Source organism: Phascolarctos cinereus, unplaced genomic scaffold (genome assembly GCF_003287225.1).
Source record: "Phascolarctos cinereus isolate Bilbo 61053 unplaced genomic scaffold, phaCin_HiC Scaffold_1;HRSCAF=81, whole genome shotgun sequence".
NCBI classification, from domain to species: Eukaryota; Metazoa; Chordata; class Mammalia; order Diprotodontia; family Phascolarctidae; genus Phascolarctos; species Phascolarctos cinereus.
In genome coordinates this window covers 271,584,158-271,611,670 of record NW_027555514.1, presented here as the reverse complement: position 1 = coordinate 271,611,670, position 27,513 = coordinate 271,584,158, and the positions used below count along the sequence as shown (strand labels likewise).

General features: G+C 40.1%; 1 protein-coding gene across 2 annotated transcripts in view; it reads right to left on the bottom strand.

Annotated features, from left to right (window-relative positions):
- Window positions 1-27,513, bottom strand: part of PARPBP (PARP1 binding protein) — a 76,697-nt gene that overhangs the window by 15,581 nt on the left and 33,603 nt on the right. The window contains exons 5-9 of one of the 2 annotated variants that reach the window (XM_020982353.2): window positions 21,098-21,268; window positions 19,856-20,010; window positions 7,736-7,919; window positions 4,518-4,696; window positions 3,045-3,126 (exon numbers count right to left, since the gene is read on the bottom strand). In XM_020982353.2, coding sequence (XP_020838012.1) covers window positions 3,045-3,126; window positions 4,518-4,696; window positions 7,736-7,919; window positions 19,856-20,010; window positions 21,098-21,268 — 771 coding nt within the window. The remainder of the gene's footprint in view (window positions 1-3,044; window positions 3,127-4,517; window positions 4,697-7,735; window positions 7,920-19,855; window positions 20,011-21,097; window positions 21,269-27,513) is intronic. The other variant, XM_020982354.2, reaches the window with a different exon arrangement.

The following is a 27,513-nucleotide window of genomic DNA, read 5'->3' as shown; positions in this document are numbered from 1 at the left end:
TTCAGTCTGCCAAATAGTCATCCAATTCTTGTCCATGCCTTCTCCTTCCTGCATTTAGCTCCCCTTAAATCTTTATCTTCATAAATCCTTTTGTCCCCTGAGAATTCTTTGATTTCTCTTTGGCCGTTAGTTATTATTTTTTTTTTAAAAAAAAAGTTTTTTGAAGTCTTACCTTGCCTTAGAAAGCTGAGTTGATTTATGGTTTCATCTTTTCTTATTAACTGTACCCTTTTTCTTTTTTTGGCATTCTTTTGTATCCCTAGTGCTTAGTACAGCGCCTGACTCATAGGAAGAACACAATCAATGCATGATGAATGATCGGCTGAATAGTTTAGAATTCATATGATCTATTCAATTCTGCCTTCTTTTGGAGGACCCAATCAAACATTTCTCCTATGTTGAAATTCCATCTTTCTGTTTTTTTAACCATTGCTCAGTTATGTGGATTACCTTATCTGGGGGGCGCATCACAATCTTTCCCTGGATTTCTTTTAGAGAAGTAGTCCTAGGCTATTTAAATGAACATTCCTTGATAGATAAAAGTCTTTCTCTTAGGGGCTTTTGGCTATTTTAATATTCATTGTTTGGCACTGAATTCCAGAACTTAACCACTCTGTGCCTTGGTGTTTCTGTCAGAAATTTGTACTACTAATTTTGTACTGATTTGTACAGATCCTGATGATTAATACTTTTGTTTTCTGTTTTTAATAGTTATAAAGGACAGATCTGCCATCAGTTCCTAGAGTATTATATTCTGACTCCACAAATGACTGTTTTTCTGAGAGTCTTATGATCTTTCAGTTATCCTTAACATACCATGTTTTCAAGGTCAGTCACTTTGGCTCTCATAAAATTCATGTGTTCTTCCAATGTGGTTTTCTTCTGTTTTTGTTCTGCCTAAATTTCTTCCATTTCTTTATTAAGTTCCAAGCCTGTCGTTTTTCCTTATGGCCTTCACTGATTTGAAAGAATTCTGTCATCTGTTCTAAATCGTCTACTCTCAGACTTGTTTTATTGATTTCTTCTTTAAATATCCTGATCTCTGCACTAATTTCCTTTGAATTTCTTCCTATAATAGTTCAATTTCTCTTTTAAACAATTCCAGAGTTTCTTGTTCTATCATTTCTGGGCATTCTACATAACTTATTTATCTTTTTTTCATTGTGCAGTTTTGTTTCAGTTTCCATAACACGGCAATATTTATTCATTGCATCATGATCTTTTATTGTCTGCTTGCTCATTTTTCTCTTTCTTTATGATTTTGACTGTTGCTTTATTAGCTAGTTTATATTCAACCTCTCAGGCAGCTAGGTGGCACAGTGCATAGAGTGCCAGGCCTAGAGTTCAAATCTGGCCTCAGACATTTACTAGCTGGGTGGCCCTGGGCAAGTCACTTAACCCTGTTTGCCTCAGTTCTTTTTCTGTAAAAAGATCTGGAGGGGCAGCTAGGTGGCACAGTGGTTAGAGCACCAGCCCTAAAGTCAGGAGGACCTGAGTTCAAATTCGGCCTCAGACCAAACACTTGACTCTTACTAGCTGTGTGACCCTGGGCAAGTCACTTAACCCCAATTGCCTTTAAAAAAAAAAAGATCTGGAGAAGGAAATGGCAACCCATATCTTTGCCAAGAAAACTCCAAATGTGGTCACAAAGAGTCAGACACAACCAAACAACAATAACAACCCAACCTCTCTCTTGGCCTTCTGGTCATTTGCCATCTTTCCTCTGCCTCTCATCCTTCCATTGCCATAGAACATGCTCTCTACTGTCCAGACCCTCAGGGCAAGGTGAACTTAAGCTCCTTATGTTGGGATGTGTGGAGATTTGTTGGGATGCCTAGGAAGTCGAGAGGACTACAGATGCATTTATACCAACCCTTTCCTTTAGGTATGGAAATCTTCATCCCTCTAACAAGCTCTGTATCACTGGGTCTGCCCACCTAGTTCACTGTTATCATACATTTTTGTGCCATGATGCCCAACAGGTTCACCAGGACTGGGGAATTCAGACTGAGTCATGACATGAGTAGACCAAGGGAGGGGCCACGCTGTCAGAGTCTGGAGCTCAAGTGTGGCAAATCCTTTGCACTGGGCACATAGTCCACCAGTATATGGTTAAGGTGAGTGAGTGGGAGCTTCAGCTCGTTTCACTCTCTGCTAGGATCTCAGAAGGCTTTAAATTGCGTAGAGGCAGTCTCCTCCTCTTTCTCTTTGTGGCACAATTCTAATTACTATAAATGTGGCGCATAGCTCACTGTGGTGAGATTGCAGAACCAGAGGCTGGGGCTGAACACAACTTACATCACCATCTTTCAGATCACATGGCCTCTTTAAGTGCAGAGTAATCAGTGAGATTCCAGCGGAAAAGAATCATTACTGAGTGGGGAAATCAGTAAGGTTTCATGAAGGAGGTGGCATTTCAGCTGGGTCTTAAAGGATCATTAGGATTTCACCAGACTAGAGAAGTGAGCAGAAGGCCTTCTAGGAATGTTGAACAGCGTAGGGAAAAAAGCACAGGAAAGTACTAGGGACAGAACCCTAAAGATGTTAGAAATGCAAATAATGAAGGTAGAATGGAAAGAATACTGGTTTTAGAGTCAGAAGCTCTGGGCTAGAGCCCCGGCTCTGCCACATGCTCCCCATCTGTGGGACCTTGGCTAAATCATTCAACTTCACTAGGCCTCAGTTTCCTCATCTGTAAAAGGAAGGGGGTGCACAAGGAGACCTCTAAGGTCCTTTCTAGGTCAAAACCTATGGCTTTTTCATGTTTCAAGCTTTACTTTCCCTCCTCTTTTTCTTCTTTGAAAACAAGAAAGATTTAAATAGCAAGAGGCACATTACCAAGATTGCAGAGATAGAGGATTTTTATAATTGTCAACTTAAAAATTTACAATATCCTCTTTAAAATTGATTTTCCTAGATATGTTGCATTTTATCCTGTATCTCCTTTATGTAGTATGCTACTACCAACGATGTTTGTAGTTGTACATGACATCTATGCTAATATGATTTCATGTATAACTTTACTCAAATTAATCATACTGTACCTTTATTTTTTTCTCTTCCATAGATTTCTGAACACGTTCTCTTAAAGGCTTGATCAGGAATTCATTTGCTTGTGTTGGAGAACTGAATAAAAAAGAATTAGGGAATGATAAACCATCTTATAAGGTGGCTTTTATTTATTCTGATTTTCCCCACAGAAAGCAGCATTTCTATGATCTTAGATGATTTGTTCTTGATTATGAGTCTCTGCAGTTTTACATAATGGTGCTATCACCTCCTTTTTCTTTTTCTTAGAGTCCTGGGAGTTAATTAAGTTTACACAGGTCATTTTCTTTTCTTAAAAACTCAAATTTTAGGCAACTGTTCAGGATATAAACTTTGTAATAATAAAATTATTTTAAAAATGAATTGATTTGCTATCACTTCTGAATGCTGGTCACCCTAATCACAATATCACAGAATATCAAAATTGGACAGGACCTTAGAGGCGACCTAGGACAATACGTGACTCAAAAAAGAATCCTTCCTCATTCAGCCTTTACCAGAAGATCTATGGTGAGTGCAAAGCTATAAGTGGGGAGCAACAAGGGGGCCTTTAGAAGGCAGGAATGTACAGGATTCAGGCCAAAGCTGTGATTATTATCATCACTGTTACTTGGTTCTCATTTCTTGGTGCGGTTCACATAGAACCAATGCAAAAAAAAGATGTCTTCATCCTATTACTTTTTATATTTAGTCTTCTGTGGTCAATTTTCCAAACTGGATTAAAAAAAATTTTTTTGCACTTGAATAAGAGTATTGGAATGAAATACATTTTCTATAGACCCTCTGAAGGCACCTTTGGGATAGCTCTAACAGATGATCAAAAACGTTTGGAGATCACTGCTCTAAAGGAAGAATCAGGTCAGCATCTTTTAACAAAATGAATGTTTCGAGGGAAAAATTGGAATCAGAGAATGAACGACTTAAAAGCATCCTTGAGAGGTCATCTGGCTCACCCTTCTGCTCTCCAGCAAACAAATAATTAAACTAGTAAGGACAGACATATTAATTTAAAGAAATGTCTTCATTTAGTAATTAAATGGAGGCCTGGAGGCCCAGATCTCCGAAAGCCATGCTTCCACTCCCTGCTGAAGTTAAGCCCTTCATCATGGAAGCTCCTACCAGAGGGGGCATCTCAGCTTGATAATGAATAAATGCAAACTAGCCCTCTTATTCCATCATGTCTCCTGACTGGCCTTAGACACCAGGCCGCCATTCACTTTTATGTTCTATCCAGCTCTGCAGCTGTCAACCCAGGCTATCTTACCATCTATTTGCCATGAACAGATATCCCAGCCAGCCCTGCTTTTCTTTTCTTGGCCCCCACTGCCCTAGAGGCATAGTCTTTCCCCATGATCTCCCTGAAGGGCAAGTAGTATCACTCTTTTTACATTCATATGCCTAGCACATAGTAAGTGCTTAACAAATTTTCATTCATTCATTCTTCATTCATTCATTCATTCATTCCTCACCTAAAAAGAGTCAGGATAGGAGTGCCAGTGTATGAAGTTGTATTTTCATCCCCATACAAAAGGTCTGCTTTGTTTCTAGTGGGAGGATTCGATGCTTCTTCATCCAAGAGAACAAGTAAAATCTTCACCGTCTCTCTGCCACAGTAGGCAGTGCCATGATTAATGGCATACGATTTTGGCTAAAACCAAAAATAATTTAAAGTAGATGTAATAAAGATTGTACACACACACACACACACACACACACACACACACACACACACGTCCCCACTCCATCCCTCCCCCATTACTCACAGTCTTCCATTATCTGTGTCAATACTCTCCTTCCTTGGTGGGCTAATCAAACATTAACTATGACTCAATCAATAAGCATTTGTTAAAATGCCTTTTATGTGTCAGGCACTGTGCTAGGCACTGGGGATACAAAGACAAAAGTAAAATGGTCCCTGTCCTCCAGGAGCTTGCATTCCACTACAGGAAACACCATGGACAAAAATAAGCATCTAGGAAATAGATACAAATGAAATACAAGGGAAATTTTTGCAGTTCAGAGAATGACAAGAGACTTCATGGAGAAGACAGTACTCGCTCTCAGTTTTGAAGGAAATGAGGGATTCGGAGAAATGGGAGTAAGGTGGGAGTGCATTCCAGGCACGGGGGATAATAGTAAGAGCAAGGGACAGAGGTGGAAGATGGAGAGTCTGTCTGCCGCCTGTGTGAATGAGGCACAGAGACCTGGCCAGGCTGGCTGAACTGCCCCGTGTAGGAAGCAGAGGCTGGAAAGGTGGATTGAAGCCAGGTTGTGTAGGTTTTAAAAGCTAAACGGAGGGGCTTATATTTAATCCTAAAGGGAATAGGGAGCCACTGGGATATATGAGATAGGGAAGTGACAATCAAAAGTGTGGCTTAGGAAAATCATTTTGGTAACGGAGGTAAGACCACAAAATGGCGAGACAAGTACAAATCACGCATGAAAATCAGTGTCCCTGGGCCTCAGTTTCCACAACTGAAAAATGAGGGGATTGGACTAGATAACCTAGAAGGTCCCTTTGAGGTCCAAATCTATAGCTTTGTAGAAAGGAGTGGGATCAAGTAGAAATAGAAGGCTATGCCAAGATGCCCGGGCCCAAGTCTTCCTCCTGTCCTGACCCTAGGACTCCAGGACTGACACTTCTTTGTCTCTGTGTCTTCAAGCATCATATGGGGATAATACCTGCAGCCTGAGCTCCCAGGACTGTCATGAAGATGAAACAATAAAAAACAGCAAAGTACCGTGACTATATGATGGCAGGCACCTCATTGTGATTTAAAATGTTCCTCCTTGTCCAATAGTTTGTCTCAGAAACAGTGGCACCAAGACCATGTTTGTGGCAAAGCATTCATGATATGAACCTCAAAAGGCTAGGGACGTATTCCAGATAGCCTTCACTGCTGCTTACTAACCTGCAGCTCTAACATCCGCCAACCTATCTAAACCACATCTAGTTTATTGTCAGGACCAATGAATTCCATATGTTTATCACCATTTATTTATTACTATATAGAGACAATAGAAAAGCAAACACCAAGTCCAAGGCTCAAGGAATGCCCCTAGTTTTAGGACTTGGAACTTGCTTAAAAGACTCTATTATGAAACCAGGTTCCTGCTGCTGTTAACCCTGGCCACAAGAGATGGGACACTCCTGAGCCCTCGGGATAGGAGCTGCTGCATGCATTGTGCTGCTCCTCTGGGGCTATCACCTGACTCAGGCTCAGGCAGGGGGGTTGTAGGCAGTCAGAGGTCAAGGATCCTTTGGGGCTCACCTCAAGGCCTGGTGCTCACCCCTTTAGGCATAATCAAAATACACAGTGGAGATTCAGGGCTTTCTCCCATCTGCAGACTGTCATAGTGTGGGGTAATCTCAGCTAGAATGGCATCCCTCAACATAGCTTCTTCTGACAAGAATCTAACGTAGGCATAAGAGTTAAGCAAGAGTTTTTCTTCCTGTGCTGGAGCCCATTATAATTGTCTGTAAGGTCAATATCGCAGAGCCAACTTATGAAAGTTCCTTAACTGGCTAATTAACAAAAACCCTTAGGAAAAATCTAAGACAGAACCATCTTATAACAAAGTTTGTTCGAGGGCAAAACAATATTATAACAAGCTTCCTACATTATTAGACATTAAAAATACTTCAAAGATTTCATTGTTATGGGTATTCCCTTCCACTAATGAAAAATCTCTGCACTGATAAAGAATGTTTTTAAGAGCTTCTGTGCATGAGAAACTCATCACCTGTAGCCAACGGGGTGATGCGAGACCAGAAAATTGATCTTTCCCTTACTTTTTTGGCATAGTTATGTACAGAGTTAAGTCTGGTAGAGAATGAGGGATTCTAGAGCAGGGGAAATTCTGCCGAAAAAGGTGAGTTCTAGCTATAGACCACAATCACCACTAGGCCTGGTTTGAAATTCTCCATCAAAAAAACTAACATTACTTTATAATGCCTAGCATGCCATACCACAAGTGACCTGGGAGCTGAAAACAATGCTATTTTATAACTGGTATCAATAGGGAGAAATTAGGATATGCTTTAGAAAAACTGCCATGGTAGCTAAATAGCAAATATTTACACAAATTTATAAACTATATTTAGACTACCACATGAGCTAAGGATCATAAAATTTTCCACGATGGAAAGGAACTTAGAGATTATTTTGAATTGATAGAATGTTAGTGCTGGAAGGGCTACATTAGAGGTCAATTAATCCAAACCCCACATTTGACACCTGAGGAAACTGAGGCCCGGGAAGGGTAAGTCACCTGCTAAGGTCACATAGGTAGTAAGTGTCAGAGCCGGAATTTGCACCCTGGTCCTTTGACCCCAGGGCACCATTTGGTCTCCTCAATATTAAGTGACTTATTTAAGATCACATAATTGTACTTAGCAGTCAATCGAGGACTAAAAGCAGGATGCTCTGACCTTTGTCCAGTACTCTTGCCACTGGGTTACGCTGCCTCAGATGGCAACATTCAATTTAGGAATATTTTTAGTTGTTAGAAATTGACAACCCAAAACCAAACACGATCTTACTTGAAAAGATTTTCTTTGAACAAAGTCTCAATACAGAGCAAATCACACTCCTTTGCCTTAAGCAAGTATTGAATCATATTTCCAATGATAAAAGAGACAATTCTTTTGTTAGGAGACTAAACAGGAAAAAAGGCAATCCATTACCCGTGCTGGGCTGCAGCCAGTGGTGTTAACAACTCTGTCTTCTTGTTGAGAGTTGATAATGTTTTTAATCCTCAAATCCAAATCCTGAGTAACCTCTTCTGTTGCTTGCCGGAATGGATCCCCACTGTTTCGGCCCTTTATCAACTCTGTCTTTATTGCTGAGAGTATCCGACCTCCTGCAACTCTGAAAATAGGAATAAGGGATCATCCCTCATTGTAATATTGGCAATACTTCAACAGACTTGTTATTTTGAAAATCAGATTTTCACAGTTAATCAACACTGTTGAAAGAAGGTGAGTGATCTTTTAAGTCAAACAGCAGCATCTAGGGAAACAGCAAGTAGTCTTTTGATGTGAGCAACTTAAGGCAAAATAAAAGCTTGTTTTCAAAAGGTGAGAATCTTTCTAGCATTAATGGAGACTTCTCTTCTTGACTTATAAGGTTGGAGGAGAAAGATTTTTTTTTAAATAAAAGACTAAAGAAAATGTCGAGCAATTTTATAATGAGCATCTTGGAACATTTCTAACCAAAAAACTGAGCTTCTCATTAAAAACTATTTTAGAAGAATTTGCAATATATGTAAATTTACAAGAACAATTCCAACTATCTTTTCTTGGTGACTCTAATAAAATATACTATGGTGACCTTTAATTAAGGAGATTTGTTCTGTGAAGTTTGGATTCAGTGAAAGGGCCATACTTGAGGACCTAGAAGGCCATATGTGGCCTTGAGGCCACAGATTCCCCATCCCTGCATGGTCCATAAAGAAAATAACTGGTACTTAAGTATAATATTTCCTCTTCCATCATAAAAGACCCTAATTTTTAAAGTTAGTAAGTAAAAAATATTAAATTAAAATTCCTAATAACAACATTGAAAAAAGTATCTCTCCAGAGCTATATGAAAAATACATGGAGCTCTCCAAGGCCCAGAAGTTCAGTAAAAGCCAACAATATCTGTTTTGTTTGTGGTAAAAAGAAATCAAGTGACCTTAGGAAGCACAGAATCCAGGTTGAAAGGTAAGAATTCCTCTGAATCACATGTAGAATATTGTGTTCAGTTCTGGAAACCACATACAGACAAACTAGAGGATATTCAGGAGAAAGTGACTAGGACACAGAATATGAACTAGGTATAGACCGACTTCTTATACCATATACCAAGATAAGGTCAAAATGGGCACATGATTTAGACATAAAGGGTAACACCACAAGTAAATTAGAAGACCAAGAAATAGTCTACTTGTCAGATCTATGACAAAGGGAAATATTCATGACCAAACAAGAGATAGAGTGCATTACAAAATGCAAAACATATAATTTTGATTATATTAAATTTTAAAGCTTTTGCACAAACAAAATCAATTCAACCTAGATTAGAAGGAAAGCAGAAAGCTGGGAAACAATTTTTACAGCAAACTTCTCGATAAAGGCCTCATTTCTCAAATATAGAGAGAACTGAGTCAAATTTATCAGAATATAAGCCATTTTCGAATTGATAAATGGTCAAAGGATATAAACAGGCAGTTTTCAGATGAAAAAATCAAAGATATCTATGGGCATTTGAAGAAGTGCTCTAAATCACTTTTGATTAGAGAAATGAAAATTAAAACAACTCTAAGGTACCACTCCATACCTATCAGATTGGCCAATGTGACAGAAAAGGAAAATGATAAACATTGGAGAAGATGTGGGAAAACTGGAACACTAATACACTGTTGGTGGAGTCATGAACTGATCCAGCCACTCTGGAAAGCAACTTGGAACTATGCTCAAAGGACTGTAAAACTGTGTATACCCTTCGATCCAGCAATACCACTACTAGGTCTGTATTCCAAAGAGATCATAAAAAAGGCGAAAGGACCTACACGTGCAAAAAATATTTATAGCAGCCCCTTTTTATGGTGGCAAAATATGGGAAATTGAGGAGATGCCCATCAATTGGGGAATGGCTGAACAAGCTGTGGTATATGATTGTAATGGAATACTACTGTGCGATAAGAAATGATACATAGGCAGGTTTCAGAAACACCTGGAAAGACTTGTACGAACTGATGCAAAGCGAGATGAGCAGAACCAGGAAAACACTGTACACAAAATCAGCAAAACTGTATGAAGATCAACTATGAATAACTCAGCTCTTCTCAGCAACACAATGATCCAAGACAAGTACAAAGGACTCACGAAGGAAAATGCCATCCACATCCAGATAAAGAACTGAGAGACTCTGAACACAGATTGAAGCATACTTTTTTCACTTATTCTTTTTTGTGTTTTTCTTCCTTTTTGATCTGTTTTTTCTTTCACAACTGTGACTAATATGGAAATATGTTTTACACGATAGCACATGTATAACCTATATCAAATTGCCTACCATCTTCAGAAGAGGGGAGGGGAGGAAGGGAGAAAAACTGAAACTCAAAATCTTATAAAAACAAATGCTAAAACGTGTCTTGACATGTAATTGGGGAAAAACATGAAAAATTATTTAAAAAAGAAAGAAAAGAAAAGAAACTGACTAGGACAACGAGGAATCTAGATACCAGTTTTTGTGAGGATTACTTGAAGGAACTGGGAGTACTTGCATTAAAATAAGAAGAGAATGTCTTCCTAACCTGTTTAGAATATAAACAATTTAGTCAGTCGAGCTGCTACATCTAACTACATTCTCCCCTTCTGACTCATACTCTATACGTAGTACAATTGATTTTTTGAACCCAACTGCACAGCTTTACATTTACTCCCATAAACATTATCTTATGACTTTAGTTTCTGTTCAAGCCTGTTGAGATATTTCTGGACACTAATTCTGTTGTCATTTTATGTACTAAATACCTGTCTTAATTTCATTTTATACACAAACTTGAGAAACATAACAGTTGAATCTTCATCCAAACTATTATAAAAATGTTAAAGGTTCTGATATGCAAACCCAAGAGAGAAAAAGCAGAGAAAGAGATCTATAGATCAATTTTGCTAATGAAAATTGATACAAAAAGTTTAAATAAAATCTTATCATAGCACTATATCCATAAAATTACTTGTTTTGACCAAGTTGGATTCATACCAGAAATGCAAAGATGGCTCAGATTATGAAAAAAAATAAGCATAATTAATCATATAAACAACAAAAATAATGGAAACCTACATGTAATTGGGAAAAGTAAAATTTTTAAAATGGTAAAAAAAAATCACAAGACCCACAAAAACCACATGATTATGTCAGTAGATGTAGAAGAAGCTATTGACAAAGTCCAGCATTATATTGGGTATTGACACAATTAGCGACATGACTTGGATAAAGATTCGCCAAGCCTGAGAAGGATTGATCAGGCAAGAAGGAAGAGAACCAGGAGAAATTTAGTGTTGCAAAAATCGAGAGTATCAAGAAGATGGTGGTCAGTAAGTCAGTCAATAAATGTGTTTGCTATGTGCTAGTCACTATAAAACACTAGGGATACAAATATAAAAAACAAAGACAGTCCCCACCCTCAAGATGCTTACAATTTAATAGGGGAAGACAACATACAAAAGGAATCTAAAAAAGCTAAAAAAAGGGGGGAGTTTCTATCTTCCAGTCAAAGACAGTCCAGGGACAAAGGGTAGTGATGAGATAAAATGAACAGTCAAAGGTTACAGAGAATTCAGAAAGACTGAGAAAAGGCTGCTTGATTTGACAATTAAGAAATCACCGCTAAATTTGGAGAGAACAGTTTCAACTGAATGATGAGGTGAGAAGCCAGACTCTAGAGAGATGAGAAAAATGAGATAACAGGAAATGGAAGTACCAATCTTACAGAGCCTTTGCAAGGAATTTAGCCACAAAAGGCATGAGAAACAGAGAGAAGACTCTTGTTCATGACTCAGATTTGGCCTCAGCCCCTTCCTAGCTGCGCGACCCTGGGCAAGTCATTTAACCCTGTTTACCTCATGAGCAAGAGCTAAAGCAAGAAATGGCAAACCATTCTGATCTCTTTGCCAAGAAAACCCCAGACGTGGTCATGAAGAGTCAGATATGACTGAAAATGACTGAACAACAGCTCCAGCACCTAGCACAACATACCTGGCACACAGCAGGTCCTTAACACACACTTGTTATTGACCAATTGACAGCTCTGCACTGCAGCCCTCTTTGTTCAGCTATAAAATACACCAGATGCTGGGGCATTGTTATTACTCACTTTCCAGATCTGAATTACTGGAATCAACTGATCTGTTTTCAAATACATCACTTTAAATATTTTTCCAATTCTGTGCAATTTCCAAAAACTATCTTTCTAAGCACAATGGTTTTTTCAAGTATATTATCTGCCTTCATTAACTCTCCCTGGATTGTATCAAGAAAAAAAAAACCCACACCACAATTAATGACTAATAATGTCACTCTTTACATAATACTAGTTTCTTTGGCTGGTTTCTTTATAAATTCCTTTATGTGAGTTCTTATGGGCTGACTTATTTACTTAAGGATATTCAAGAACTGAGATACAGCTAAAATGAAGACTTAATAGAACATAATACCCAGTGGGTTATACAATATTCACTCTTTCTGGGAATAAACCCTTACTGGAAAAAGATTAAAAAAAAAAAGAAGGTATATTCAAAAGCTTGATAAAATATGAAGCAGCTTCAATGCCTAGACTAAGAACAGGAAAAATTAATTACATTATGGCAGTCAGCTTTGGGGACTTTTCCCTTTCTCTCATTTCCTCTACAGGAAACAAGCTGAATTTTATGACTAATACAACTCTTTAACTCCACTGTACTGGGGACAAACTGTAAGACAGTGGCTCTTGACCCCATTATGACCTCTGGCAAACAGCCACAAGAAGGAGAGCTGGGATCTATCTTCGTTGGCTCAGGCAGTATGTGTTCAGGCAAACATCCATTTGGACGTCACTAAACCATAGAATCCTAGAGTTGAAAGTGACCTGAGAGGTCATCTGGTCTAAATCCCTCCCATTCAATTCACAAACCCCCTTGAAAACATCTCAGACGATTTCCATTTCAAACCTTGGCCCCACAGACTAGATACAGGGATGGGAACCTGCAGCCTGGAGGCCACCTGTGGCCCTCTAGGTCCTCAAGGGTGGCCCTTGACTGAGTCCAAACTTCACAGAACAAATGCCCTTCATAAAAGGATTTGTTCTGTAAAACTTGGACTCGGTCAAAAGGCCGCACTGAGGACCTAGAAGGCCACAGGTGGCCTCCAGGCTGCAGGTTCCCCACTCCTGGACTGAAACTATGAAGGAAGAGTTTTACAGCTGTTATCCTGGCCCAAAGTAAGACTTGGGAAGAAGGGCAAGGGAAGGGGAATGGGGCATTGTGGACATTTCATCCAGGCCAGCCTGGATAGAGGCCCAAAGGGGAATGGATAGAAACACATTATTTTAGAACTTAAAAGGTCCCTAAAGACCATTTAGGGGAAAGAAATGGAACAAGCATTTATTAAGCACCTCTGTGCCAGGCACTGGCTAAGCACTGTACAAACATTATCTCATTTCATCTGCACTACAACCTTGGGAGGGAGGTGCTATTATTTTCCCATTTTATAGATGAGGAAAGTAAAACAGATAGAGGTTTAATGATTTGCCCAGGGTCCCATGCCCAATAAGTGTCTGAGGCCAGATTTGAACTCAAATCTTCCCGATTCCAGGCCCAGAACTCTATCCACTAGGCCACCTAGGTGCCACTTGCTTTACACACGAGGAAACAGGGGCGCAGCAAGATGGCAGGACCTGCCAGATCTGGGACAAGGACTGAGAGCCCACGACGCCTCAGGGTTCTGTCATCTACGCCACACTGGATTTCATTGGCTCCTGGTGGCTTACTTACGCCTCCATCCAGAGCTTTGGAAATGGACTGAAGAGAGCCTGAAATCACAGCCCAACTCCTGAGGTTCTGTCAGAATACAAATGCTAAAGACAAAGAAGGAGCTGCTCAAAAGAGGAGGATTGGGGGGGGGGTGACTAATGTCACCCATTCTGAAGAGATAAAGTGGCTATTTTTTCCCTGACCTCTTCAAGGATCAGATGACTATTTCTTTTACTCCATAAGGAAATGTGTATTGGTGCAACTATAAGCCACAGTCCCCCCTACATCCTCTCCCAAAATCTGGTTTCAATAAAACCTGAGTCCCCATAATCAGTATGATTTTTCAATGTACACCTCCACACTTCGATGGATTATAGAAGTAGAACAGACCTCAGAAGCAGTGGAATCCAACTCCCTCCTCTGACAGATGAGGGTCTGAGGCCCAGGGAGGAACAGGACCTGTCTGAGGTCATGCAGGTAGTGAACAACAGAGCCAGGATGTGAACCTAGGTCCCGTGACTTCACGCCCAGTGCTCAGTCTGCTAGGCCACGGACCTGGGATGTCGCCTGTGTCAAGCCTTCTCCTGCTGGTCTGACTCTCCACACCCCATTCAAACTCCTCCACTAGGGGTCCACCCAGACCAACGGAGCATATGGGCTGCCCATTGGTTACTCTCGGTATGTAACCAATTTCCAATATATACATACATACATAAATACATACATACATAGAAATGTTATATTGTATATATTTGTGTTGTTTAGTTGTTTCAGTCATGCCTGACTCTTCATGACCCCATTTGGGGATTTCTTGGCAAAGATACTGAAGTAGTTTGCCATTTCCTTCTCCAGCTCATTTTGCAGATGAGGAAACTGAGGCAAACAGGATGAAGAGACTTGCCCAGGGTCACATCACTAATACATATCTGAAGCCAGATTTGAACTCAAGAAGATGAGTCTTCTTGACTTTAGGTCTGGTACTCTATCCACTGTGCCACCTACCTGTCCTTATTATTTTATATTTTGAGTGTGTGTGTGTGTGTGTGTGTGTGTGTGTATGTGTGTGTGTGCAAATGTTGAATGTGTATGTATGTATTTGCATGTGTGTATATATACATATATACATATACATACAGAGAGAGAGAAAAATTTTTTTTTTTCCTTTTGGGGATAGGTTGTACTGTAAAGGTTTTTTTTGTTTGTTTCTTTGTTTGGCTAGGCAATGGGGTGAAGTGACTTGCCCAGGGTCACACAGCTAGTAAGTGTTATGTGTCTGAGGCCAGATTTGAACTCAGGTCCTTCTGAATTCGGGGCTGGTGCTCTATCCACTGCACCACCTAGCTGCCCTAGGTTGTACTTTATAAGAAAAAATTGTGAATAGTGAATTTTAAAACCATACTTATTTTTAAAAAAACCTTCGGAATAATACTTGAGGTTATCAGAACGAATTGTGACATATACATATGTATACACACATATGTATGTATATATAAACACATAAATATGTACACACACAAACTCTAGAGATGAGATAATAAAACTATCACTTGCTTTAAAGTAAACCTGACATAGAGAATTTAAAACCCTGCAGACAATAGGGAAATTCAATTAATTTAGATAATCTGAAGCCTCTGACTAAAGAATTTTCTGGGGAAAATACAGCATGTGTCAGATGGTGGCACCTACTGGAAAAATGTGAAGATGCGGCCTAATTACAGATACCAAAACCTATGGAAAAATAAAAACATAAAAATTCAGGAAGAGCATTTTATTGTTTCCTTCCTAATTTCCAGTTCTTTTGAGGGGTTATCCAATGCTGCCCTTCCTCCCATTCTACCACCTCACCCCACCCCACCCCCACCAAAAAAAAAAAAACCTAAAGCAAAAGAAAGAAAATGTTAGGGGGAAATTTTTTTTGTGGAATACAGCAGCTAAGATCAGGTGCTTATGTGCTGTCAGCCAGACCTTTTCTCTTCAAAATAACACCTGAGACCATGATCTGGCATGTCAGGGAATGACCACAGACAAGAGTTTCTTCTTAAATTATAGAGCAAGGACCTGCCATCTTGGTTTGTAAGCTTTCCCTGGTTGACTTTTGGCCTACGTGTTAGTGGATTTGTTTCTATCCTCTAATGTCCTTAGGACAAGGATAGGCATCGAAACTAGTAATATATTTGTTTGGGTTACTCCAAAAGACTAGACAGGACAAAAAGTAGTTAAAAAACAAATTTAAGAGTTTTGTTGTTGGAAGAGTCAAAGAATCACAGAATTTTGTATTGGAAGGCATTTAGGCAATCATGTAGTCTAATATCTACTGGCCAAAGAATACCTCCACAATACAGTCAACCAATCTCTGCTCAAGACCTCCAATGAAGAGGAAGCCGCTGTCTTGCAAGACCCCATGGCACAGCTTCGTTAGGATGTTCTTCCTGGCATCAAGCCTAAACTTTCCTCGGCAGCTTCAACCCTTTGCTCCTGCCCGGTTCAGCCCTCAGCGGCCAAGTAGAACAAGGCTACTAACTACTTCTTCTCCACGACAGCCCTTTAAATACTTGAAGACCACTCTCACATTCCCACTATCTCCTCTTCTTCAGGCTAACCATCTCTCCTTCTTTCAAAATCAGTCCTCATACTATGTAGACTCAAGGTCCTTCACCAACCTGGCTGCCCTCCCTGGAAACTCTCTACCCTATCAATGGCCTTCCGAATGGCAGCACGCTGACTGAACCCCATATTCTAGATGTGGCCTGAGCAGGGCAAAGAATAGCAAAACCAGCAGCCCCTCCTGAGGCCTAGGAGCGCTGCCTCACTAAATGCCACCCAACAGCACTTTAGCTTCCTGACTATCATATCACATTGGTGAGTCACAACAGTGGGGGAAAAAAAAAAGATTAAAAAAAAAGAAAATTGGAGCCTGTCTCCTTCTGGCACTATGAACTTCTGAATCATGAAAGAGAGGAAATAAAAAATATTTATTTCTAGAAAAATAAGTACTTTAAAAAATCTATTTTAGCCAAGTTAGCATACTTTATAAGCTATGTAAATAACCAAATATCTACTAATCTGATGTTTTGTGACAAAATCACATGTCCAGGCTCAATAATAAAATGAGCCTTCAGGCGTGTGACTACAGTTAACTGACAGAGAAATAACCATGTGTGTACATGTTCCATGAAGCTCCATGAAAGCCAGACACTAAAATACATTTTTTCATATTTTCCCCCTCAAAATGCTGAGATCAAATTCTAGTATATAGAAGCATTTAGATACTGTAAATAACTGTGAGGGGAAAATGTGTTTTTCCAAAACTGCCAAATAAAATAAACAGTTGTAAATATGACTAAGGCATTAAAAAAAAAAACACCTTACATGCAAATAGTAGTCTTATGTGTAGGGTAATATTCAAAACAACTTCTTAGATAATGAACATATCAGGGTCCAAAACACCCCCCTTAAGGCCACCCAGTGCCACCTGGAGGAGGAGATGTGAAGGGCCTCTACCCAGGGAGAAGAGAAGGGACTGACTAGCTTCTAAAAGGTGACAGTTAGAACCATGGCGTCCTAACAACCAGCCCATTTTTCTTTTGACAATCCCACCATGCCTCCAGGAGAGCTATTGCATCCATTGGCAAAGAGATCTTCCTGCAGCAATACCCCTGACAGGATTTTTCGTGGGCTTCTCTCGGATCTTCATTGGAGGGGCCTCAGACAACATGCCCAGAAGAGTCGTCTCTCCATCAGCCTTGATGGGCAGATATCCTCTTTCTCTCAAGACCTCTAGTGATGGGGAGGCCATTACCTACAAAATGGCCTGCTCCACTTTGGGATAACTGGTGAGGTTGTTTCCCCCTACCTGAGGTAAAATCTCCCTTTCTGTATCTTCCGCCCATCATTTCTAGCTCGGCCTTGTGAGGCTAAGGACAATTTTAGACTATTTCCACAGGACGACCTTTCAAATACTTGAAAGTGGTTATATTGTCCCCTGTAACTCTTTAAGTATTTAATATAATACAATCTGTCCAGGTTAAATATTCTATATTTTTAACCCATGCTCAGATACAATGGTCTCAAGTCTGTTCATCACTGTGGTTGTCCTCTTTTGGATTTAATCCATTTTATTCTTTTTCTTCCCAAAACAGGGCAGCCAGAGCTCCAGATGTGATCTGACCAGGGCCCAGTACAGGCCCTTCCTCTGGATCTCATACCTCTCTTTGGGCAGCCTAAGATTCCTCGGGCTTTTCTAATCAAGTGACAATGTTCTCTTATATTGAGTTTGCAGTACACTAAACCCTCCAGATCTTTTTCACAAGAAAGTGTGTAGCTACACTTCCTTATCTTGTATTTTTGAAGTGTATTCTTTTGAGCCCAAGTTTTCTGAGCTACCCAAGGGAAAGAAAGCCAAGGCTTCATATCTGAGGTGAAACAGAACTAGTCTGCAACAATCTGGAGGCGATCAGGTAGTGACCAAGTCCCTCCTGAAACCATATTCTATAAGAAACACTACTGGATTATATCAAGAGGCAGTGTGGTCTACTAGGTAGAGAGCTGACCAAAAAGCTAGGAGGCCCTGGGTTCAAGTCTAGTCTTTCAGGCCCTGGCAACTCTCTCTCTGATTAGACATGGCAGAGAAGCTGGCCACAGTTGTGAGAGGAAGCTCCTCATTGGAAACTCCAGACAGTGATGAAACCACAGGTCCGGTTATCAAGAACAGGGAGCCACCAAAGTTTATCGAATGGGAGAAGGCAGGGTGACATGGGCAGATGTGTACTCTATAACGTTAACAGCTGATTAGAGGATGGACCAGAGTGAAGGCAGACCTGAGGCAGGCAGACCCACCAGCTACTCTTACAATAGTCCAGGCATGGAGATGAGGGCCTGCAGCAGGGTGAGACCAGTATCAGAGAAGGGAGCATACCTGAGAGATGTTTCCCAGGTGAGATCAACAGGCCTTGCCAACAGATTGGATATTGGGGGAGGGGGGCGGATTTGAGAGATAATGAGGAGGCAAGCCTGGAGGACTGGTAGGATGGTATTATCCTCTATAGCAATGGGGAAGGAATGGGGCGAAGAAGAGAGGGTTTAGGGGGAAAGATAGCGAGTTCCATTTTGGACGTGTTGAGTTTGAGATGTCGACTAGACATTGAGTTTGGAAGGTCTGAAATGCAATTTGAAGAAAACGAGACCAGAGGTTCAGCAGATAGGTTAAGACTAGATGAGCAGATCTGAGAATCATTAGCACAGAGATAGCAATTAAATCCATGGGAACTAATGAGATCAACAAGTAAAGTAGTAAAGAGGGAGGACAGAAGGGAGTCTAGGACAGAGCTCTGTGGGACACCCACAGTTAGCAAATGTGACCCAAAGGTCCAGTAAAGGAGACTGAAAGGGAGCGGTCAACAGCTCTGCTTGGTGAATATTCTGCTTCCCCCTCAGGATAAGGCAATCACCTGAAAACTCATCACCCTCCAGATTCAGTGGCCTCTCCCTTCTGATTGGAGGGATGGAGAGTGAGGCAGTAAATTAAACTTTCACAACATTTCAGGTCACTCCATTCTCCATCAGCAGCTCAGCTACAGCACATCTTGACCCCGGGCCAAGTATATCCTGGTGCCTTCCCCTTTTTCAGTTTCTTTCTGTACGTTATTTCCCCCCACTAGATTACAAATTCCTTGAGGGCAGGAACTGTATCTCTTTTTCCTTTTTTTTTTTTTTAGGCAATTGGGGTTAAGTGACTTGCCCAGGGTCACACAGCTAGTACGTGTCAAGTGTTTGATCTGAGGTCAGATTTGAACTCAGGTCCTCCTGACTTCAGGGCTGGTGCTCTCTCCACTGCACCATCTAGCTGCCCCTGTATCTCTTTTTCTTATTTGAGTCCCCAGTACTTAGCACAGTGCCTCACACAGAGTAAGCATTTCAAAAATGTTTATTGAATTGAATTGAGGAGAACCAGGAGGGAGCAGTGTCCCAAAAACCTAGAAAGAAGAGAGTACCAAGGAGAAGAGGGTGACTGACAGTGTCAGAGGCTACCGAGAGGTCAAGAAGGATGAGGATTGAGAAAAGGCCTCTGCATTTGGCAATTAAGGGGTCAGTGGTAACCTCTGAGAGAGCAGTTTTGGTGGAATGATGAAGTTGGAAACCAGACTGCAGAGAGATAAGAAGACAAAGAGGCACACATAACTGAACAACATCTGCCTATTCACTGGTTCATCTTGATTTCATATCTTTAATACTCTTTATATGTCCAATTCTATGAGTTAATAAATTAAAATTTAAACTGACTACTATGAACATCACATGAACTATTACCTTGGATTTGGTATTTCTCCTAGAATTTCTTCCAGTTTGTCCATGAAAATAATAAAATTATTTAACCCTTTTCCATGTGTCCTGAGAGGATCAGATGGTGAAGGTGCATATCCTTTCCCTCCAAGCTCTATCATCCTAATGAATGAGGTGGCAACCTGCAAGTTAAAAGAAATTATTTAGTAATATTTAGTAATTAAGTAATGAGAAAAACTGCAATTACAACCAAAAGACAGACATTAAGATACTGGCCCAAAGATTTTTATCTGCAATACCAAGTTAAAACTGGATAGAGATGAGAACCAACATTAGACGGCAAAAAGACACGTCTGATAAAGACATGTTCAAAAAGCCACAATAAAGTTAATAGAGTCAAGAGGATGCCAAGCCAGGGCCTCGTAGAAGATTAGAGACAGAGAAGGCTGGGATCTCTCCCAGAAGGTAGGGTTGTGCTAAATTAGGAGGCTTACCAGTAAGTAAATGTCACATTTTCATTGCTCACTTTAAGCTTTCCCAACAACCTCTCTCTGAGTGGGGGCTGTCTTGTCTAGAGTAGAAGGGGTCCAAACATCTCATTGGGTTTGATTTATTTAGGCCAAGATCTTTGCCTCTCAGCCAAGAAATCTGGTGAGTAAGACATTGGAAGGTTATACCTCCTTGTCAAGAAGGACTAGAGCAGGTGGGAATGTTGTATACCCCTTGGGCTTTGGACCTTCAGCTCTGGTCTTCAGAATGTAAGCTCCTTGAGGGCAGGAACTATGCCCTATTTCCACTGAGGTTAGAATAGAGTTCTTTCTAGTTCTAAAATTCCATGACACTATGATCACAGGTTCATGTATTCATGCCTAAGAGCAAGAAATTATTTTGGCGGCAGACAATGGATCTTAAGTTCAAAGTGTCCTCAGAAGCCATTCGGCCCAACTCTTTCGTTTTACAAATGAAGAAACTGAGACTCAGGGAAGTACTTTTGCAGAAAGTCACTCAAATGAGAACTTTTGTATACAGAAAGCAAAGAAAAAGTCTTGAGAAATTTCCTTTGGAAAGCAGTCAGAGAATTATGTGAGGGAGCCCATATGCATAGATGTAAAGAAAATTATTAGAGTCTAAATTAGTGATATAGATGAGATTTCTTCTGAGTCTCAAGAAATCTAACCACAAGGTGCTTTCTTTATAAAAACATTAGAGGAAAGTTTTCAGCCTAATGACAAAATAATGGAAGTACTTTGAAAATCCAGGTTTCCATACCAGGAAGACAGACATTTGCTTTTCCTGAGCAGCATGTTTGAGATCTGTGAAGGCTTCTCTTCCAAGTCCTCTGTCAGGAATGTTAATGATATGAGCCAAGGCTAAGTCATTCTTTGAATTCACCAGCAGGCTTAAATATGAACAGATAATTTTCCTTGCTATTGACTGTACCTGTTCAATAAAACATCAAATGATTATTTGGAGGGTTACAATCTCATATACACTGAAGAAAATGGAGCCATTTGGGAAGGAACAACAAAGAAGCTTCTAAATAATACCTTCTCTTCTCTATTACAAGTATTTCCTTTTCTTAATCACTCAACCTACTCCCAAATCACCCTTTCTTTTCTCTCTCCACGTTCTCTCTTTGGGCAAATCCTATGCATTCTCATAGTTGGAGCTACCTCTCATCTGAATGCAGGTTCCCCATCACATCATTCTATCTCCATCTTCTTTATACAGGCTGTCCATTCCTGGAATGCTCTCCTTTCTCATTCTGCCTTGAAGAATCCCAAGCTTTCCCCTTATTTTTTCTGGTCTTGGGCCAATCAAAACTTTCTTTCCAGATAACTCCAACCCATGCCTCTGTACAAATAATCTCTCCCACCTTCTCCTTTCTAACTCTAGTTTCCAATGGATAGAGAAGCCTTGGAATCAAGAAAACCTGAATATAAATCCTACCTCAGAAACTTATTAGCTGTGTGACCCTGGGCAAGTCACTTAAGCTCTGTTTGCCTCAGTTTCCTTACCTATAAAATGGAAATAATAATAGCACCTACTTCCCATGGTAGTTGTGAGGATCAAATGTAAAAGCACTTTGCATACCTTAAAGGGTTACAGAGCACTATGAAAGTGATAGCTATTTTTATTGCTGTTGTTATCACATTATATAACTAAAATGCAAAGTTTGTAAGGGCAAGGGGCTCTTCTGCTTGAGAGGTGGTCTCTCCTACCTATCTTCTCTCTATTTCTATGCCCCCAAATACCAACAAAAGCTTTTGTATTACTATTAGAATCTCTTAGACCTTTCCCACCTTACCTCGCTGTCTGTATTCCAACCTATTCTTTTTATACCCTGCCATTGGACTTCTCTTTCTCATATGGTCAAATAATCTGCAGTGCCTCAGTATTTCAAACTTCTGCAAGACATTTAAAGCCCCTCACAATCTGCTGTCACCTGTCTCTTTAGCCTGCTTCAAGTTAATCTCCTCCATATAAGAAATCCTCAAACACATGCTGCACCCACATCTCTGAGCATTTGTCCGTGATGTTCCCCATGCCTGACATTTATTCCCTTTTCTATTTCATCTGTTGACTTCCCAGCCATCCTTTAAAATCCAACTCAAAGGCTTCCTGTGTGCAGAAAGATTTTTAAAGACCTAACAAGTTCCAAAATTCTAAGACTAATCCTGAAAACAAATAGAAAATATCACCACCACGGGCAAGGTTTCACAGTTGGTGTATCTGAATCTCAGACCACTTCTCACACTGGTAGCCAGGAGAGTAAAAAGGCAGCATGGTTAAAAATGATACCCAGAAAACCTGAAATTCTTACTGAAAAGCCAAGAGCAAGAATTAAAAGGGGAGGATCGTGGGGTCATGTGGAATGATGTATTTTCTAGGATATTTTCTACTTGGAAAAAAATGACATTTTTTTTTAGGTGATTGGGGGTAAGTGACTTGCCCAGGGTCACACAGCTAGTAAGTGTTTGGTCTGAGGCCGGATTTGAACTCAGGTTCTCCTGACTTCAGGGCTGGTGCTCTATCCACTGTGCCACCTAGCTGCCCCCAAAAGTGACAATTTTCAATGAACGTAGCTGAATCTAGGTAAGTGAAGTGGATGTCCCTGAGGGATCTTTATCCATGAGGGGTCCTTAGCTGGTGTCCCTGGAGAATCTTCTAGGAAAGGTGAGGTGGGAAGGGAGGAATCCCCAGGCAGGCGGCCACTCACTATTGAGCTCCTTGTTCCCCTAGGGCTTCACTCCTGACTCCCAACAGCTGCACGTGCTCTGTATTTCCCCCTACGCCTCCTGTCAGCCAAAAGCCAGACTTACAATTGGGCTGAGATAAGGCTCCAGGAAGATGCATGTTTATTTTAATCCCCCCCACCGTGTGTTGCATATAATAGGGGCTCAATAAATATTTGAAGGAACACCTTCAGTTTGTTTGGATGCTTTTAATATTCCTGATGTACTTGATCCTCATCCCTCGTGCCCCCCCATAGTGCCTGGCACTGCAGACTGCCTCGTCCTCTCTTCCCATACACTCTTTCCTCACTAGCTTTTGGTATCACCCCTTCATGCTCTCTCTGCTTCTCTTCCCCTGACTGCTCCTTCTCAGTCTCCTTTGCTAAATCATCATCCATATCGTATCCCCTAACTGTAGGTGTCCCCTAAGGCGCTGTCCTGGTTGGGGTCTCTCTCTCGCTCTCTCTTCCATCCTCTCATCCCTGCTCCCTCCCTCTCTCTCTCTCACTCAGTGGTCTCATAAGCTACTATAAGTTCAATTATCATCATGATACAGATGATTCTCAGATTGATATATACAGCCCTGGTCTCTCTCCTGAGTTCCAATCCTAATCACTAATTGCCTATTGGATATTTCAAACTAAATGTCCTATAGGTATCTTAAATTCAACATTTCCGAAACAGAATTCATCATCTTTTCCCCCTAAACCCACACTACTTTGAAACTGTCTTGGTACTGGTGAAGGCATCACCATCCTTTTAATCATTCTGTAACCTTGGTACTATCATCAACTCTTCACACTCACAAGCCTTCTTTTGTGAAGGCAAACTACACCATCTTTTGCCTCAATTCTCACTTAGCTTTTAACTACTGAATGGGTGTTGCCTTAGACAAACAGAGACCTGGGAAAGACCTTAGCTTAAAAAGGCCACTGCATCTGGGGCCATGGCCAGTCATCTTGACCCATGTCTTGCCACTGCATTCTGATGACTCTGGAGGACAGAATGAAACTGATGGCTTTGCACAGCCCTGCCTCACTGAAACCCAATCCCCTTGCAAGTCAAGACATCACCCTCCTGATGTCACTGGTCCTCTAAAGGAACGAAGGATGAACAACATACTCGCTAGCCTCATCGGGTCAATCAGGTGACAAACCTTGTCAGTCCTACCCACACAACACTTCTCACATCCATCCCCTTGTCTCCACTCATAAGGTCATCTCCCTTGTTCAGGCCCTTATCCCCTCTCACCTAGATTATTACGATAGCCTTCTAATTAGTCTCCCCACCTCATGTAAAGTCTCAAGTCCCTCCTTTCCCCAATCCATTCTCCATATGAATGCCAAAATGATTTTCCTTAGCTACAGATCTGACCACGTCACTCTCCTACACAATAAACTTCCTACATGAGGGGCTCCCTCCAAATGCTAGTGTTTCCCTCATAAAAATTACTTATCATCTATTTTGTATGTATTTATATGCATAAATATTTCATGTGTCTCCCCTTACAGAATGTAAGCTCCTTGAGGACAGGCTCTGGTTCATTTATATCTCTGTATTCCCATACCTGGAACAGTGTCAGACACATAGAAGACATTTAATAAATACCTACTAAATAGTGGATTGGTTATAATTTTAGATTATAATTTTTGTTGTAATTTGGTTGTAAATCAGTTATAATTTTTCTAATATTTGGTTTGGATTCTGGAGTATTTAAATTTTTTTTTGGTCTTCTATCTCAAATTGTATTTTGTGTGTGTGTGTGTATTCTAAAAAGAACCTTCAGCACTTGTGGTTTTATTGGTCCACTCATCAAATGAGGTAATATTTGTAAGGCACTTCACACAGTGGTTAGCATACAGTTGGTATTAAATAAATGCTTGTTCCCTCCTCCCCGCCTCCTGTAAGCACTAAGAAGGAATACCATTCCTTAATGGTTTTCCAAAAATTATACAACTTTACAAACATTTAGAAATTGGAAGACTGGATAGTAGTATTACCTTAGGAGTAAGATACTTGGAGATGCCAACTTTGGTTTGTAGATATTACAGGAAACGAGGTATTGATCTATTTTTACACTCTGATCTTAAGAGTTTCTAAATAATAGATGACACTTGTATAATGACACAGGCTAAATGTTAAATAAACTTTTTAATTCCCTCTATGTATCTTATATATTAAACATTTGAATACTATTTGTATCCCTCTGACATTTGGAAGAAGTATTCAATTTGACAAAAAATTAAACTCAGCACAGTTCTTGGTTTTCAGTAACTTTAATTCTCTACCCTTTCTACAACTAATGCCCAACCTCCTCTCACCCCCACCACCAGCACCACCAAAAAAAAAAAAAAGATTAATCATTACAGATTTACCAGTTCTCTGCTGGGTATAAGACTAGGTTTTAGTTCTCACATTTACAACTTGCTTGCTAGGGTTGGCACGTTCTCTCCTGACTTGTGGGCCTGGGCAAACTTGAAGGAAAAATATCTTGGATTCTTTACAGTTAGAGTCATTTTGACTTCTGTCTCCAGTTGGAGTTCTCTCCCTCTCATTATGGTCAGATAACATGGCAGTTATGGTACCCTCACTGTAGTATTCTCAAGTGGCTTTGAAGAGGCACTCTCAAAAAGCATTCCACAGAGAGAGAGTTCTTTGGTCCAGAAGAAATGGCATATATTGGAAAAATCCACAAGATTGGGGCTTTTCTGAAGATACCCAAAATTAAAACGCCGCTATTTGACTTTGTGAAATGGACTGATTCCATGAGTCTCAAAAAGTATTTGCAAAACTTATTTTGATATTGAACAATCTTATTCAAGTTTTTTTTTCCTTTCTTCATTCCTTCACTCCTCACTTATTTCTTATTGAAGAAAACCAGTCTTTGTGCCAATTTGTGAATAATACATAAGGGAGAAAATAGAACAGAGCTAGCAAAATCATGGGGGGAAGTGAGATTGTGAATCTTTATTCCAGTTTTGCATTTGTTGCTTCAGAATTTCCATAGCACCAATTTAGCCTAACTAAAGTGTGTGTAACTAAAGCATGTGTTATATATGTGCAAGCATACACACGCACACACACACACACACACACACACACACACACACACACAACCAAGATAAAAAGGGCCACTCTGTCTAACCTGGAAATAGTAAACATCTTTGGTGCCTGTTGTCAAGGCTAACTAGAAGGCTACCTCAGACATTTAGTATGGTTCTAACCCTTTCTAAGAATATTTTTTGACATGAAACTGTATGTTTTATAGCTTTTCCTTTTACAAAATACATGAGAAAAACATACTAGTAAACAGAATGTATGCTATTCTATTTTTAGATTAAAACACAATAAAGATCAAAATAATAACTAATCATTAGTAAATCAGACTATCTTAGAAATAATATAAGCAACTAAAATGTATAAAAGAATGGATTAAAACTAAAGAATGTATCAATATCAATATGCCTGGGAAAAAAGTGATTAGACTATTTCTTGCAATTCTATAAACCTCCAAAGAAGAGCTAGAACCTTCATGAGACTTTTAACATGCTATTGCTGAACCTAATGGGGGAAAAGAGTCAAATGAACTGGGGCAAAAAAAAAAAGTATTTCATTCCATTTTCTATGGCTTGTCTATTTGTTACATAGGTTGACTCATTTAAAAAAAAAGGAAGGAAGACTGACAGCTGCCCACCCTATGATACATACAGTCAGGCCATCAAGCTGGTCCATCAGTATAAATATCTTTGACAGACACTGTGCATTGACAATGAGTTGGGGCCAAAACTGAACAGGAGAAGGCAGGCTAGATTGCCTTTGGGAAACCAAGTAGTGGTTTCAATGAATGCAAACTTCTATTGGAAATAAATAAAGGCCAATCTTTTTAATATTAATATTCTTTGGTGAGGTTTTGTGGTTGCTCATCATTGAACAATCACCTTCTCTAAAGCATCAAAGCAGATCACCCAGAAAGCAGACAATGCAGCATATGGTGGGTGGGAGTAAGCTGCAATGTTTGTCAATGAAGAATTGTACTCAAGTAGTAGGCAGAATGTCAGAGAAGAGAGGAGGAATTGGTCACATAGTGAGAATCCCAGGGATCCACAGTGTCTAGAAAGTTAACAGAAGGCTCGCAGCACTTTGGATAGAAGCCCTGGGGAGGATTTATGGAAAAACAAGAGTTATGTGGAATAAGAAGGTCTGAACAGAGTGCCATCATTATTGAAGGGAATACCGATATCAGTAAGCTCACAGACTCTTCTAAGTATCCGGGTATTGTTTATGTGGTAAGCCATATTATGGGGCTCTGATCTTTTAATCTCATCATTCATCTTACATTAAAATCACCTTCAACAAAAAAGACTAATCCATTTTTGATCTGTTCATGGCCACATAGCCTATCTATCTGCCTGTCTATCTAATTCAGCCTCATGCCTTTTTCTGTTCCAC